Source organism: Euphorbia lathyris, chromosome 9, assembly GCF_963576675.1.
Source record: "Euphorbia lathyris chromosome 9, ddEupLath1.1, whole genome shotgun sequence".
Lineage (NCBI taxonomy): Eukaryota > Viridiplantae > Streptophyta > Magnoliopsida > Malpighiales > Euphorbiaceae > Euphorbia > Euphorbia lathyris.
Window position 1 is genome coordinate 72,908,003 of NC_088918.1, and position 15,696 is coordinate 72,923,698.

Consider the following 15,696-nt stretch of genomic DNA (forward strand, 5'->3'; position numbering starts at 1 on the left):
CAAATTTCTTTTCGTTCAATTGGTTTCTCTTTTGTGCGTATAATCTTATTTTCCAGATTCACAAGTTTTAAAGGAATACTATTAGATTATAATTAGAGATGTTTTATATGAAAGGGTATATATTTAAATTTACTCAAGTAATATGTAATAGTATAAATACATTTGTGTATGATTAATAAAATTAAGAGAGTATTATTTACTTTACCATTGTTCACATGGCATCAGAGCAGAAATTTTTTTCTCTCTCACTCTCTCATAAATTCTAGGTATTTTAGAGGATATATTCTGTAAATTTACCTATCCTAAGAAGCAAATAAACATTTTACATCGCTGAGTCCGCCGACTGTTGTGTTACGCCGCTTGGGAATCGTTTTCCCTCTGTTCGAAAACGCCTAGGAAACCTCTCTCCTGCGTAATTCTTCTTCTTCCTAAGCACAGTTGATTTCTCTGAGTTCTGCGATTTTTATATCACAGCGGTCTACAAAAAAAAAATGAATCGATCTCCTGGATTCTCTGAGTTCCCCGATTTCTGCTGGGATTCAATCTGAGTTCTGCGTTTTTTCCCCAGCGGTCTCTCTGTTACGAGTTCGTTGTTTATCTTATGCGATTTTAACCTACGATTTACTGTGTTCTGTGCTTGGCTGTGTTTTGTGGTTATTTCGATCGATCTTCTCATTTAAGCAAAGACACTTTCATCTTTGCCCCCAAAACCAAGCTGATTTCCTGCGTTTTCTGAGTTTGTGATTTCAATAGCAGTTTTCTTTCTCAACACAGCAGATCTCTTGTGGTTTTACAATTTGTCAGCACCGTCTCTCTCTGATTTACGTTGCTGTGTTTTGTGGTTTTCTCACTGAGATTTGTGGAGTTATTTTCATCTTCAACTGGAACCAGTGTTCTAAGCTTTCTTACTCGATTATTTCCTTTTATCTGAGATTCTCTTTCACATTACTCATCTGCTATGGATACTGAAGGTTATATTGACCCTGGCTTTGTTGATTCGTCGCTGTTGCCAGAGTTAAAGTTGACAGAACTCTCGTTTCAACACGGATCTCCTTTGTCGGAGAAGCTTCATTCTGGTGCATCCATCAAAATCTCTGATCTGTCTTTTGTTTTCAAGAACGAAGGTACATCGTTTCCTACATGTCCTTCTATTTTTAATACGGTTGCTAATCCTAGCACTTTTACTACATCAGTATTTGCTTCAGATTTTCCTATTTGGATTATTGATACAGGGGCTACCTCTCATATGAGTGGTGTTCTTACTCATTTTACTACTTACCAATCTATTCGTTCCAATAATTTGGTCCATTTGCCTGATGGCTCTAAACGTACTATTGAACACATTGGTTCAATTAATATAGGACCTAATTTTACACTTCAGAATGTTCTTCACATTCCTACTTTTACACATAATCTGTTGTCCGTTGGCAAATTAATACATGATTCTAAATTGGTGATTAAGTTTCTCTCTAATGTCTGTTTATTCCAAGACTTGTTTTCTAATCGCCTTATTGCCATTGGTTTCTTCCATGGAGGGTTTTACTATCTTACATCCCATTCATTTTCTCATACTATTTTACAACAATTTTCTGGTAATATTACCGCTAATGTTGCAATGCATTCGCATATTACAGATTTATGGCATTATCGTTTAGGACATGCTTCGGTTTCAAAGTTACAACACATTTCTGCTATTCCTAATATGTCAAATACTTCGCCTTGTGCTGTATGCCCTTTGGAAAAACAACATCGTATTTCATTTTCTCGCATTCCTATTTCTACTAATGCTTCATTTGAGTTGTTACATATCAATCTATGGGGTCTGTATAAATTGGCTACTTTAACTGGCGCGAAATATTTTCTTACCATTGTTGATAATTTTACACGTGCCACATGGATAATTTTACTTAGCACTAAAACTCAAGTTTTTTCTGCTATTACATCTTTTGTTTCTTTAATTGAAAATCAATTTTCAGTGAAAATTAAACAAATACGTACCGATCATGGCACCGAATTTCTTAATCAAACTTGTTTTGAATTTTTTAGTTCCAAAGGAATTATACATCAGAAATCGTGCGTTTACACACCTCAATAAAACGGTATTGTTGAACGTAAACATAAACACTTGCTTGAAATTACTTGGGCACTTCTTTTTCATGCCTCTTTACCTAAGCAATTTTGGGGCGAGGCTTTATTGACAGCCACATACCTCATAAATATATTACCTACCCCTTTGTTAAATTGGCTATCGCCATATGAAAAATTACATAATAAAATTCCAGATTATGGTTTCTTAAAAACTTTTGGTTGTCAATGCTATTTTTCCAATCTTCATCCCTCTCGGGACAAATTGGACCCGCGTGCTTTTTTGGGCATTTTTTTGGGATACGCTCTTGACCATAAAGCCTATAAAATTTACAATCCTTTAACAAAAAAAATTGTTATATCACGGGATGTCGTTTTCCATGAAACTATTTTCCCTTATTCATCTATTCCTCCTCCTACTCCTTCCCATATATCTTCTTTACCATTACCTATATTTTTTCCTTACTCGGATCCTCCTACTCCGTTCACCCCTACAACCACTTCTTTACCAGCCAACCCGGATTCTCATACTCCGATCATTCCTACAACCACTTCTTTACCACCCGACCCTTCCTCTTTACCTCATAATTTCGATACTTCTCTCATTAATTCATCCTCACCTATTTTGGAACACTCTTCTGTTCTTTCTACAATTCCTACCTCATCTTCTATGAATGAAATTTCCTCTTTACCCTCTTCCTCGGCTAATTCTCCTATTCCTTTACCCTCCTCTACGTTACCTTCTTCTTCCTCTATTGTTCCATTATCCGTTCCCAATTCTCCTACTCCTTTTATTCCTCGAAGTACACGTGGCCGTCCGCTAAAGCAACCTTCTTGGTTATAAGATTTTGTTGCGCATACCATTACTCCTTCATCTTCCATTCTTCCGTGTCTACCACCATTCAGTGTTCAACATTCTATTTTTCTTTCTACCATTGATTCTAATGTTGAACCTACTACATATCAACAAGCATGTTCTAATCCTAAATGGGTTCAGGCCATGGAAGTTGAACTACGTGCCTTGGAGGATAATAATACTTGGGATTCTCCTACCCTTCCTAAAGGAAAAAAAAGCTATTTCTACTAGATGGGTTTTTCGCATTAAACGACATTCTGATGGGTCTATTGATCGTTATAAGGCTCGATTAGTAGCACGGGGGTACAATCAAATTCAAGGTATCGACTATACCGAGAGTTTTTCTCCCGTTGCTAAAGTTGTTACCGTTCGTTTAATGCTTGCCTTTGCTTCGGCTCATACTTGGCCCATTCATCAACTTGACATTAATAATGCTTATTTACATGGCTTTGTGGATGAAGATATTTATCTTCAACCTCCTAATGGGTATTCCAAAGCCTCACTCGGCCAAGTTTGTAAATTACGCAAATCTCTATACGGTCTTAAACAAGCCGATCGTTAATGGAATAAAGAACTTACCTCCCAACTTATTGCATATGGCTTTAAACAAACATCTTGTGATCATTGTCTTTTCACTTATGATCATTCTGATACTTTCCTTGTTCTCATTGTCTATGTTGATGATATTCTTATTACTGGCAATTCTTCGGATGGTATTCAACATGTTAAAAATCACTTACATTCTCTTTTTACCATAAAGGATCTCAGTCCTGCCAAGTATTTTTTGGGCATTGAGTTAGCTCGGGACACTAATGGTATTTTTCTGTCTCAACGCAAATATATCTTGGACTTATTATCTGATGCAGGACTTAAAAATGCAACTCCTTCTCCTTGTCCCATGCCACCCGGTCTTATTTTAGATTTTGACCTTGGTACTCCGATTGATTCCTCGGATCAATATCGTCGTTTAATCAGCCAATTGTTATATCTTAATTTTACTCGTCCCGATATCAGTTTTGCGTTTCAACAATTAAGTCGGTTCATGACAGAACCATGCACTCATCATCATGATGTCGTACTTCATCTTCTTCGGTATCTTAAGAGTATTATCCATTACAGTCTCTTTTATAGTGCTTCCGCTGATTTTCGTTTAACTGCTTATTGTGACGCAGACTGGGGATGTTGTAAGACATCACGCCGTGCTGTTAGCGGTTTCTGAATTTTTTTGGGCACTTCTTTAATCTCTTGGAAAGCTAAGAAACAACCCATTGTTAGTAAGTCTTCCGCCGAAGCCGAATACCGCAGTATGGCGAGTACGAGTTGTGAATTGAAGTGGTTGTCTTACTTACTTCGTGAATTTCGTATTCCTTTACATCTACCCATCCCTCTTCATTGTGATAACAAGGCCGCTATTTATATTGCTTCCAATCCCATTTTTCATGAACGTACTAAACATTTAGACATTGATTGTCACATTGTTCGTGAACTCCTACTTTCCGGTTTTCTTTCCACTCCTCATATTTCCACTAAACTACAACTTGCTGATCTTTTTACTAAACCTCTATATGCTTCATCTCTTCGTTCTTTCCTTTCCAAGCTGGGTCTTGTTTCATCACAACCTCCATCTTGAAGGGGGGTATTAGATTATAATTAGAGATGTTTTATATGAAAGGGTATATATGTAAATTTACTCAAGTAATATGTAATGGTATAAATACATTTGTGTATGATTAATAAAATTAAGAGAGTATTATTTACTTTACCATTGTTCACAAATACATGCATGTATTATATCCAAAATGTAAATTTAAAGAAGTATTTTAAGGGAAGTGTCAATTTAGATACCACCTATAAAATAGCATGAATATAATCTTAACATTAAAAAAGGTACTAATTTAGGCTTTAATGATGGAACGTGACACGTCATTCATATTATTCCGTTAAGTTCTGTCAATTGTATGTGGAGAGAGAAATCAGAACTTAACAGAGTAATATGAATGATGTATCACGTTCCGTTATCGATGTCTAAATTGATACATATATTTGTGTTGTTTTGTACGTAGAGTCTAAATTGATACTTCTCTAAAAATTATAGGCCTATTTTGGTACTTTATCCCAATTTAATACTTATATATATTAAAGTAATAATTTGTAAATCTATAGATATCTACACAATGGTGACGAAACCAAATAAAAAAACCGTGCAAAGCACGAGTCTAAAACTAGTTGAGAACTAATTGACTCCTTGTGTATAGAACAAGGAGCAAATTAAGCTTTAAGGCTTGGTAAAAAAAATCTAAATGTGTAGAGATAAAACCTTATCTTATTGCAATAGGGGTACGATCATATCCTTTTATCCATGTCAAATAGAGGACACCCATTAGGACATACGTCCACACTCGGACAGATCTAAATTTAAACAAGAAAGAATAACATATTTATTTAAAATAATTAATAATTATAACATATTTTTATGTATTTATCAGATAAAAATTCTCAAAATCAATAGAAGAAACTTATTGTAGTACAAAATCAAAATAGAGGAAAGTAAAAAATTTCTTCAAAAATACAAGAAGAGGTACTAGTATATTTAATCAAACTTCAAGAACGTTTAAATTATTAACCTAAATTGAAATGAAATGCAGTTTTCTCTTTAAATTATTTGATATTGCATCATATCATCAATATAACAAAAGATCGACTTAAAAAAACAAGAATGGATTTTAATATAAATATATCAAAGTATAAGAAAGTATAAATTAGAGTCGAAAAATACCATAACTAGCAAAGACGGATTCATAGTTTACAGATAAAGCGTGATTGGCTTGTCCTCTGGCAATCATAGATGATTAATTGATATTTTTTGCATAAAATATTAAATCTTCATATACAGTTTCCATAGAATTTTTCGATGTTCTCAAACGACCGATGGGTGTTCAAACCCTATCTTCGTGACCCCTATGGATCTATCTCTAGGTGCCACATAATACGATAAAAACAATTCGTAAATCATTCAATATATATTCAGATAAACAAATATTTGTAGTAACCTAATGAAATTGTAGATACACAATAGACACTTCCTTGTAAGGTCTATCTAAAGGGCCTAAGAAAGATGACGATTATTATAATCTGTTTATCCATACCAGACAGTACAACACCACAACACAGTAGAAATGAAAACAATAAAATCTGTCACGTCCGTGTCTAAAATTCTAGAATTTATATCCTGATATTAGTATATATTATAATTATTGGGTATATGATATTAATTTGGTGTTATAGAAAAAGTTTGGGGTTAATTTGATGATTTTATGTGTAAATTAAAAGTTAGGAGAATTTTTAAAAGATTATATAAAGATAAAGGATCAAACGTGATGTTTGCCAAATTTGAGATATATATCTCAAATTTAGGCGGTGATATACGGTTATCATCTTCTTTATTTTCTTTTTCTTTTTCTTTTATATTTAGCATCAGTTTTCTCTGAACCGTTTCTTCACCGTTTCTTTGATTTACGAATATTCGACCGTCCGAATCACTCGAAATTGAAACCATAGTATCCTTGTGTATAGATCTAAGTCCTAACCGAAGAGTTTTTGAGTTTCGGCAGTATTTGGAGGGAAACGGCTTAGACAGGATTTAGAGGCGAATTGAACGGGTGTATTTCCCTTAATTAATGACCAAGGTAAGTAACTATCAAATATATTTTGAGTTTTATGTATATAGATATATATATATATATATATATATATATAATCAAAGAATTTTCGGACAGTGATATTTTAAGGTTATGTAGGAATTTTGTAAAATTGGGATTTTTTACGATTTTGCTTTTTATTATGAAATTATAGTTCAAATGAAGCTATTGATTATGCTTCTATGTGAATTTCATATTTTACTTGATTATGTTGATTTAAGGCTTAATTTGGTTGATTTACATATATACATATATGTTTTTGGTTTCAATATATATCTATATGGAACAAAATGAATTTGATGATTTCTTACGAATTGTTTTTGGATTGAGAAATCTATTGCGGTTATTGTTGTTATTATTTTGGATTGAAGTCCAAATATGATTTTTATGATACAAAAGGGCTAATTGAAGCCAAATGATTTTTTGGTTATGAAATAGTTTGGAATTTGATTGTGAAAGGAAATTTGAGCACGTTATGATTATATGATTTTATATCCATCGAGAGTTATCCGGATCGGTGGTTTTCTATTTGAAGACCATGTTTAGTGAGGGACATGACCTGTGTACACAGTCTGAAGACCTATTGGGTATGGCAACGAAGTGTTGGGTAAAACCATATGGGATAGGCAATGTTAAGAGACGTCTCGATTATATATGTGGTTATGGATTGATACTTAAGGGGAGAAGCTCGAGGATGGATACAATGTTTTAAGTTCATTTGGATTGCGTTTTCGGTTATGATTGATTTGGATATAAGGTTTTACGTTTGATTGAACATGATTTGGTTTGATAAAATTGGTTTGATAAACTATTTCTTTGATTATGAATTGGTTTGATAAAATTATATGAACTTTGATTATGAATTGGTTTGATAAAATTATATGAACTTTGGTTTTGAGTATATTTTATAAGGTTTTGATTAAATCCCTTTATCAATGTATATGTGTAGCTATGTTAAGTAAAGTTAGTTTTTATGGCTGATAGTTTCTTACTGAGATTTTTGTCTCACGTTTTTAAATGTTTTAATGTTTTTAGGTGAGAAAGTACAGGATATAGAGAAGGTTACCGACCGCTTAGGCGAGATTTGGAAGTTGGCTGCTTATTGTTAGACTTATGGTTAGAACTTTGGTATTGCAATTGTAATATAATGATATTTGGATAAACTGGAGACTCTTAAGTATTGATTATGATCTTTCTATTTCACGCCCGATGCCGATTGAGGTCATTTAGGGTCGGGTGTGACAAAATCAATGTGGAGTAGCTCAAAATATTAATATCCACTTTATTATGTGGATTACTATACCCAGCCCCAATTTCACACTTTCAGCCCCGAAAAAAGATGTAATCGCCTTTTAACCAAAAATTGAAAATTCCAAACCCTTCCAAACTCTCTCAAACTCTCCCAAATACATTTTGATCCGAAATCAAAGACAACACGTTTGATGGAGAGCAATCCGTTATCACCGGGAAGAGACGGGAGTGATGCTGTGTCTGAAGTTGAGGTATTTTTCCGATTGAACTTCCTTTGATTTCTGTAAATTTTTTGAAAAATAAATTGCTGGTTCGGCACTCGGGCGTATGAGCATCACGCCCCACCATGTGGTGGGGCGTTTGAGCATCACGCCCCACCATGTGGTGGGGCGTGATAGCCACATGCCCCACCATGAGGTGGGACGTGATGTTCATATGGTGGAGCGTGATGCTCATACGCCCCACCACATGGTGGAGCGTGATGCTCATACACCCCACCACATGGTGGGGTGTGATGCTCACACGCCCGAGCATATTTGTGGCTGTTTTTCAGGTTTAGACACCGAAATGCTGTAGAAATGTCGCGTGTTGGAATGTAATGTTCGTTATTTATCATTTGCAGGAGGTTTCGTGGGAAGAATTTGGCGGAAACGGCATTGATTACAGTTCGCAGTTTTTTCCCAAACAAACGTTTCAAACATATCATGAAGCTGTTAACTGGGCAAAACAGACGGCAATTGGGATTGGCTTCGAGTTAACCACAGCGTCGCACAAGACAGGGGGCAAGTCAAAGTGGATATTGGTTAAATGTGCTCGTGGTATTAAGAATTATAGAAGGAAAATGGATATGGATACGGATGCTATACTATAGAGGGATACAAAAACAAAGTAATGTGGTTGCAAATTCCAGATAAAGGTTCTGGAAATCGCTGAATTAGGCGGTTGGGTGGTGAATGGGATTGCTGGAGATAGAGGACAACACTGTCATCAGTTGGCTGTATATCGTCAGGGCTACAGACAGATGAGCGGACTAAGCCCGGGTTCCAAAAAACTTGTTCGTGAAATGAGTTCAGCTCAAGCTGCGCCTTGTGCTATTTTTGCTGCAATCAAAGAAAAACATTCGGAGGATTGCCCGACACAAAGACATATCTATAACTACAGGGAGAAAATCAGGACTGAGAGCTTTGAGGGTCGGGATGTAATCGGTCAGTTTTATCGGCTTGCTATAGATAAGGAATATGTACATTGGACGCAAGCGGTGCCGGGCAGCAATGTTATGCCTCACTTATTTATGGCACATCCTACATCGATCACACTGTTCCGATCTTATTACTTGTTTGTTGGTATGGATTCAACATATAAAACAAACAAGTATAAGATGTCATTCTTTGAGATCATTGGAATGACGCCTTCAAACAAAAACTTCTTGATCGCCTATGCAATCATGAAGGATGAAACTAAGGAAAGTTATATGTGGGAAGTTATACATCGGGTTCAAGGTCTCATCGTACCATTTATTACTGGATTCCATGATGTTGTAGCAGATGGTAACTATGGATTTCGTGTTTTAGTCGATGCCATCACCTATAAACAGAAGGAGTGGAAGCTGATGAGAGTGCTCATAGAGAATGAGATGCGGGCAAACCGTGATCTGTATGCGCCAGTGTACGGGAACGGATTTGATGCTGCCCTCACGTGTATTAAATGGGCAGGAGCGGGGTGTAGTGAGTCCCACTGGATGGTGAGTCCGGATGACTTATATGTTGCTGCATCTGTTTTGAATGCAGTAATATTCCTTTTTACTACATCACAGTTAGGATGTTGCACTATACTGCCGATGCGTTCGGACGATGGAAGACCACCAGAGCGAGAGATTGTGATTTGTCATTTGGGGAGTTATCATCACTACATACGTCTTTATTTACATCCTACATTTCTAGTGCCTCCCATTGCCACCCAACGGCGTATATTTCATGATCCGAGTGTTCGTCACTTGGACAATCTATACGCTGAAAGGAGAGAGACGTGGACTAGATTATATTAGTTTTATATGTTGTAATTAATAATATTTATTCATTAACTTATATTATTGTTACTGATTTTAGTTAAAATTGTATGGTATGTTTAGGTTTTAAGTACAATTCTGTAGTTACGGGTTTAACGGCCTATTTATGGGTTTAACGGCCTATTTACGGGTTTAAAAAGCTATTTTTTTCCAATCCAACATGCGGGCGTGTGGATATCACGCCTCACCGTGTGGTCGGGCGTGATAGCCACACGCCTCACCGCGTGGTCGGACGTGATGCTCACACGCCCGACCTTGCGGTGAGGCGTGTGGCTATCACGCCCGACCACGCGATGAGGCGTGTGGCTATCACGCCCGACCACGCGGTGAGGCGTGATATCCACACGTCCGCGTGTCGGATTGGCAAAAAAATAGCTTTTCCCTCCCCAAAACCCATGAAATGGTATTTTCGTCCTTTCACGGGGCTAGAGGTGGGAATTTGGGGCTGGGTTTAACAACACCCCTTTATTATTCCAAAAGAAGTCAAAACCATCATTATACCCCTTCTTATCAACCACAGAAAAGAAAAGGCTAGAAAACCCAAGGTTACATTTCAACTGCTCAATCTTATTTGAGTGGATAAGAGTTCCAATAAGGAAAATAATAATAATAAAAAGGTTTAGAAGTTCTAACAAGATTTTTCAGCACTAACTTTACATGAAGGTTGCCAAGCCCTCAATAGTTCCACGTCACGCCTATCATTGCGTACGATGAGGCTCCTTAATGGACCCGACTGATAAATCATTGCTAGTTTTTACCCCTAGTAAGTATGTCATCTCATATAACAGTTTTTTCTCCATGCACAAAAGTTTGGGCTTATTTCTTCTAGTGAGCCCAACTTGGTCCACGTGACTATTTAGATAGCTTTTAAAGAAGTTTCTTCACAATTGAACCTTCGCACCTCTATTGAACATGAGCTTCTTTGTTAGACCCAAATGCTAGATTCGGACCCTAAGTCTTTACTCGAGTGTTTTGGGTCCAATCACTTGTTACCGTGTCATAATGGTTAACCAAAATAACGATTAACCATATTTTTATCCAAACATGAATATAATGGATAACCAAAACAATGATTAAGCGTTTATTTTATCTAAATATATGTAAACCAAAATAATTGCTCAATACACATTATTTTAAATATCAAAACAAAATTAATCCATACAACACAACTATCAAGGTTGTAAGAACTGGATCGGATAGATCGGTTCGACCGGAATCAGTCATTATTCCAGTCCGGATAGAGCTAACTAAATCTTAACATATCTAAAAACTAGTCAGAATCAACCGGTGTTTTGAGCGGTTTGACCTAGACCTGCTCATGGATTGAGTCAGGCTAGGCTCGGGCCAGTCCTAACCGGGTTTTACATCTAATTACTGTATCCAAGCCCAATTCTGTCTGCATTATATTTACATCGAGCTCGGGCCGGACCAGGCCAGATTAAAAAAACTAATTTCCAAACCCGGCCCAACCCGACCATCCATTTTATTTATATTAAAAGTTTGTAATATAACTTAAAATTAAATTGTCATTACAAATTAACATATTATTTTAAATAAGAAAAATGTAACTACATATATTTATAAACTATAATTTAATAAATAAGAAACATATATTTATAAAATAAGAAAAATGTAACAACAAACATATATTTATATTTATAAACTACATAAATAAGAACATATATTTATATTTTTTTTGAAACAGAAACATATATTTATAAAATAAGAAAAATATAACAAACATATATTTACATTTATAAACTATAATTTAATAAATAAGAAACATATACTTATAAAAATAAAGTAAATATTAAATGTAATTAAATTTATATAGATATTTTATAGTTCGGGCCGGATCGGGCTACATTTGGATTTTGAGATAAATCTCAAGCTCAACCCATTTTAAGTTCGAGTTTTTGCAGGCTCGGAGCGGACTGGGCTAAATGTTAAATATCATGCCATAAAAAATGGACTGGGTGGGATCAACGAGCTCATAAAGAGTTTCACCAAATCATCTTTAAGTCTAGTTTCACCAAATCATCTTTAGAACTTATAAATTAAATATTTAAAATATCACATTGAGTGCTTTTTTCTATTTTCTATTTTGATAATTATTATACAAAAATTATTTTATTTTTTTAATATTAATAAGTTTAAATTAAACTTTATATACTATTTTATTATATTTACATGTAATAATAATAATTAGTGTATATTTTTTTTAAAATTGGAATATATTTTCAATTTGTAAATTTGATTCTAAAAAATATTAATTGATATTAAAAAAATATTTTTATTAGTAGTGTATACTTTATAAGAAAATGTTAATAGAGAGTAATTTGGAGATAATATTATTGATTGCTTGGGGAGGAAAAAAATAGTATTTTATACAAAAAATATGGATTATTGAAAAGAATACACATATGTCCTTCAACTCCAATTACATAATCAATTCTTTTTCATGTCACCAACCTACTGATATAAAACCAAACAAAATATAAGTTGCCAACATTGACAACAACAAACAAACAAACTCATACATCTCACAAACAGTAAGATCATCATACAATATCTATCTATCTTCTTCTTCCTCATTGACTCAAACTAGGAGGTAACAAACTTTTAGCCGGAGTAAGCTGCGCAACGGAACCTCTCAGAGGATTCGAGTACTTTTTGTTCACAGACTGAAGCTTGTTTTCTCCAGCTCTTGTGTGGAAGAAAGCTAACAGTCCAGCACAATCCCTGTTAATGATCATGATCAACAAACAAAACTAAGTTAGTAAATGTCAATCCTGTTGCTAATGCTTGCTTGCATAACAAAAACAAGAATCCAATTAGCACTTACTTCAACTGTGATTCAGAAAACCCGGTATGAACCTTAAGAGTCTCCGTCCAAACCGGACTTTTCTTCAATGTGCATCGAGCTGCATACACTGCTGAAGCAGCAACCATTGATGGACAGAACATTATTGTGTCATAATGCATTATACCCAACTCAGCTAGAAAGTAGACCATGTTTTCCATCTGAAAAACAAAACACTATGATTAATTAACACGATGCAAGAATCCGCCTAACACAATTGACACGATTAGTACTTACTTCCTTGTCGGGAATTGAGGCCTTGATGAAACGAGCAAGGAACACAAAATGTGTAGGCACTGTAATAGTCCATTCCAGCTTTCCAAGGATAGTTTTCTCCATTATCAGAACTTGTCCATGGGTATATGCTCTATCAGATATGCATACCAAATCATTGACTTCCGGAGGCCAGATTTCCTCGTATTTCGCAGCAATTAAGGTTGCACTTATGCCCACCAGTTGCAGTTCCCTTCTTGGAACAGTCTTCACGCATAGGAACCGGTCGATAATGTTGATAGTCAGATAGAAAGTTTCCGGTGAGAGCTCAAATCTCTGATGAACATCAACCAGCCAGTCTATGAGAATAGCCCTCATCCTCTCATTGATTTCAGGCTGTGATTCCATATAATTATGAGGCCTACTCTCATTCTGCAAATAGAAATTACATCGGTTTAGGCGTGTCGATTCATACAGGCTAGGCTTGCTTGTGTAACTAAATTTGAAGAACATGTACATACCTCTACTGCCTTATAGAATCGGTAGATGTCTTCAACATACTCGATACCAGCCAAATCGTTGTTAGCATCGGCTGCATCGATATCAACAATGTCCTCCTTCGGCTTGGAGGCTATACCACATGCTTTCTGCAATAAGACCAATTCAGAAGAGTTATTCTTTTAGACCACTCCAATATAGCCAATCAATAGTGGATATACAAAGATGAAACTCACCTTGCTCCGAGCAGTCAGGGCTGAAGTATATGTCTGTGCCTTCTTTTTTGAAGACCGTTGCAGTTCGACTGTTGTTTTCTTCTCTTCGGGCTTGTTCAACTTCTCATCTTTCTCAGTATCAGGGCTTATCACAATCACTTCTTTAGGTTTTGGAATTACTGTGACTTTCTTCTGAATTGCCTTTTCTGCAACATGTTTTTTACCGACTGCTACTCCTACTGGAACATCGCCGCCTACCTTGTTCACCTTGACACAAGCTATTTTCTGCATATGGGGGTATAAAAGAACACAAAACAACCCAGAATCCAAATTCAGAAATACTGAAAAAACTTGATGTAAATAATGGAAGTCCAAACTAACAAAACAAACCTTGAGATTATGATTCTCGGCGGCTACATCAGCCTGAGCATTGGCCAAGAGCTGCGCACGGAAACTCCTATCAAAGAAAAAGTATAATCAGCACAAAAAAAAGGAACAAAAAATCACCTTTCAGATACATAAATCAAAGAGAATAATGAGAAAGAAACCTTGTCATTGGGCGACATATGCGATCTTGTGCCTTTGCGTCATTTCCTCGAACAGTTACCAGATTACCTATATCCCCAAGAGCTCGCCGGTTTCTGCCATCACCGGCTGCCGCTACATTCTTTTTCTGGTGCATATTACCTCCTGCAACCGCTTCACCTGTTTGATATAGTTGATTAGCGATCCATTAAGTTAGAAAAGAACCAATCAAATTACATGTTTTCTTCGAGAAATTATCATCGAAACATGTAAAATGTTCAATTCAGTGTGTAGACAATTACGGAATTTAGGGAAAATCAATTGAAAGAACCAAATCAAGTAGAGGAGACGATCCATATCAATACACTGATCAGACGAATAAATATTAATATACAGAGACATTGAAAACACATAAAAGTCGAAAGCAATCCTCTTTACTTCTTGAACCAAAGTTAACAATTTCAAAATTTAAGGAAGAAAAATCCCAAATCGGTTCCCAATATTGCACAATCCAATAAACCCCCAAAAATCATAAAATCCCAAATTGATTCCCAATATTGCACAATCCAATAATCCCCCGAAAATCGTAACATCCCAAATTGATTCCCAATATTGCACAATCCAATAATCCCCCGAAAATCATCAAATCCCAAATTGATTCCCAATATTGCATAATCCAATAAACCCCCGAAAATCATAAAATCGCAAATTGATTGCCACCATTAGACACTCAATCTAAAGAACTCGCAAGATAAGATGGAAAGGAAAGAGACGATGATACCTCTAGCTTGTTGAGGAACTATGGGTCTCGATGCCATTTCCGTAAGTAAAGATTGAATTCCTTTGTATTGAGTATTTGAACAAATTCACAAAAAATCCCTTAATCTCTGGTTAGTGAGAGAAGCAAGAGATGGTGAAAGAAAGAGGGGACACTATTCTCTTTATGAAGCTGCGGAGCCAATTCTTAAGTCTACAACGGTCGGATTAATTTTGATTTTCAAGCGTTGGATTTATTTCCTTTTCATCTGACGGTGGATAATGATTTAAAGTTTCATAGCCGTTGGTGCATGTATGGAGAAAAAGTTACCGTTAGGTGTTATTACTAAACTTAATTATATAACAGCGGCTCCATGATTTTCGTAACACATGGTATCACGTAAACTTTGTGCTACGCGTTGCGATTTCCGACACATGGAAATATTAGATGTGGGAAATTGGAAACAAATCATTTGATTTTTAATTTAAGTCCTTTTCCTTTTTTCTGATTTTTGATGTTATACTTAATTATATTTCTGGATGAATTTTCTACACTAAAAACTATCATTTGTTTAATTTAGGGTTAAGATTAAAATATCTCTAACGATTTGGGTCATGAGCAATTTTACCCCTAACGTTTAAAATAGTGCAATTTTACCCCTAACGTTGGA

At 35.6% G+C, this 15,696-nt stretch overlaps 2 protein-coding genes across 2 annotated transcripts; one reads left to right on the forward strand and one right to left on the reverse strand.

Annotated features, from left to right (window-relative positions):
• The first annotated feature begins 321 nt into the window (after positions 1-321).
• LOC136207422 (uncharacterized) lies at positions 322-9,934 on the forward strand. The gene is made up of 3 exons (XM_065998679.1): positions 322-1,124; positions 7,675-8,141; positions 8,513-9,934. Exon 3 carries the CDS (start codon positions 8,912-8,914, stop codon positions 9,932-9,934), a length of 1,023 nt encoding a protein of 340 aa, XP_065854751.1. The 5' UTR covers positions 322-1,124; positions 7,675-8,141; positions 8,513-8,911.
• Positions 9,935-12,321: 2,387 nt separating this feature from the next.
• On the reverse strand, positions 12,322-15,207 carry LOC136205570 (G2/mitotic-specific cyclin S13-7-like). The gene is made up of 8 exons (XM_065996227.1): positions 15,051-15,207; positions 14,293-14,449; positions 14,135-14,201; positions 13,766-14,029; positions 13,553-13,678; positions 13,056-13,463; positions 12,801-12,979; positions 12,322-12,697 (listed from the first exon to the last, which is right to left on the reverse strand). Exons 1-8 carry the CDS (start codon positions 15,085-15,087, stop codon positions 12,547-12,549), a joined length of 1,389 nt encoding a protein of 462 aa, XP_065852299.1. The 5' UTR covers positions 15,088-15,207; the 3' UTR covers positions 12,322-12,546.
• Positions 15,208-15,696: the final 489 nt, after the last annotated feature.

Coding starts and splice junctions, on each gene's coding strand:
- LOC136207422 (XM_065998679.1), top strand. CDS start 8,912: ATGAGCGGACTAAGCCCGGGTTCCAAAAAACTTGTTCGTGAAATGAGT.
- LOC136205570 (XM_065996227.1), bottom strand. CDS start 15,087: ATGGCATCGAGACCCATAGTTCCTCAACAAGCTAGAG. Junction 13,464..13,552: donor GATTCTATAAGGCAGTAGAG/GTATGTACATGT, acceptor TTCTATTTGCAG/AATGAGAGTAGGCCTCATAA. Junction 12,980..13,055: donor CCTCAATTCCCGACAAGGAA/GTAAGTACTAAT, acceptor TTTGTTTTTCAG/ATGGAAAACATGGTCTACTT.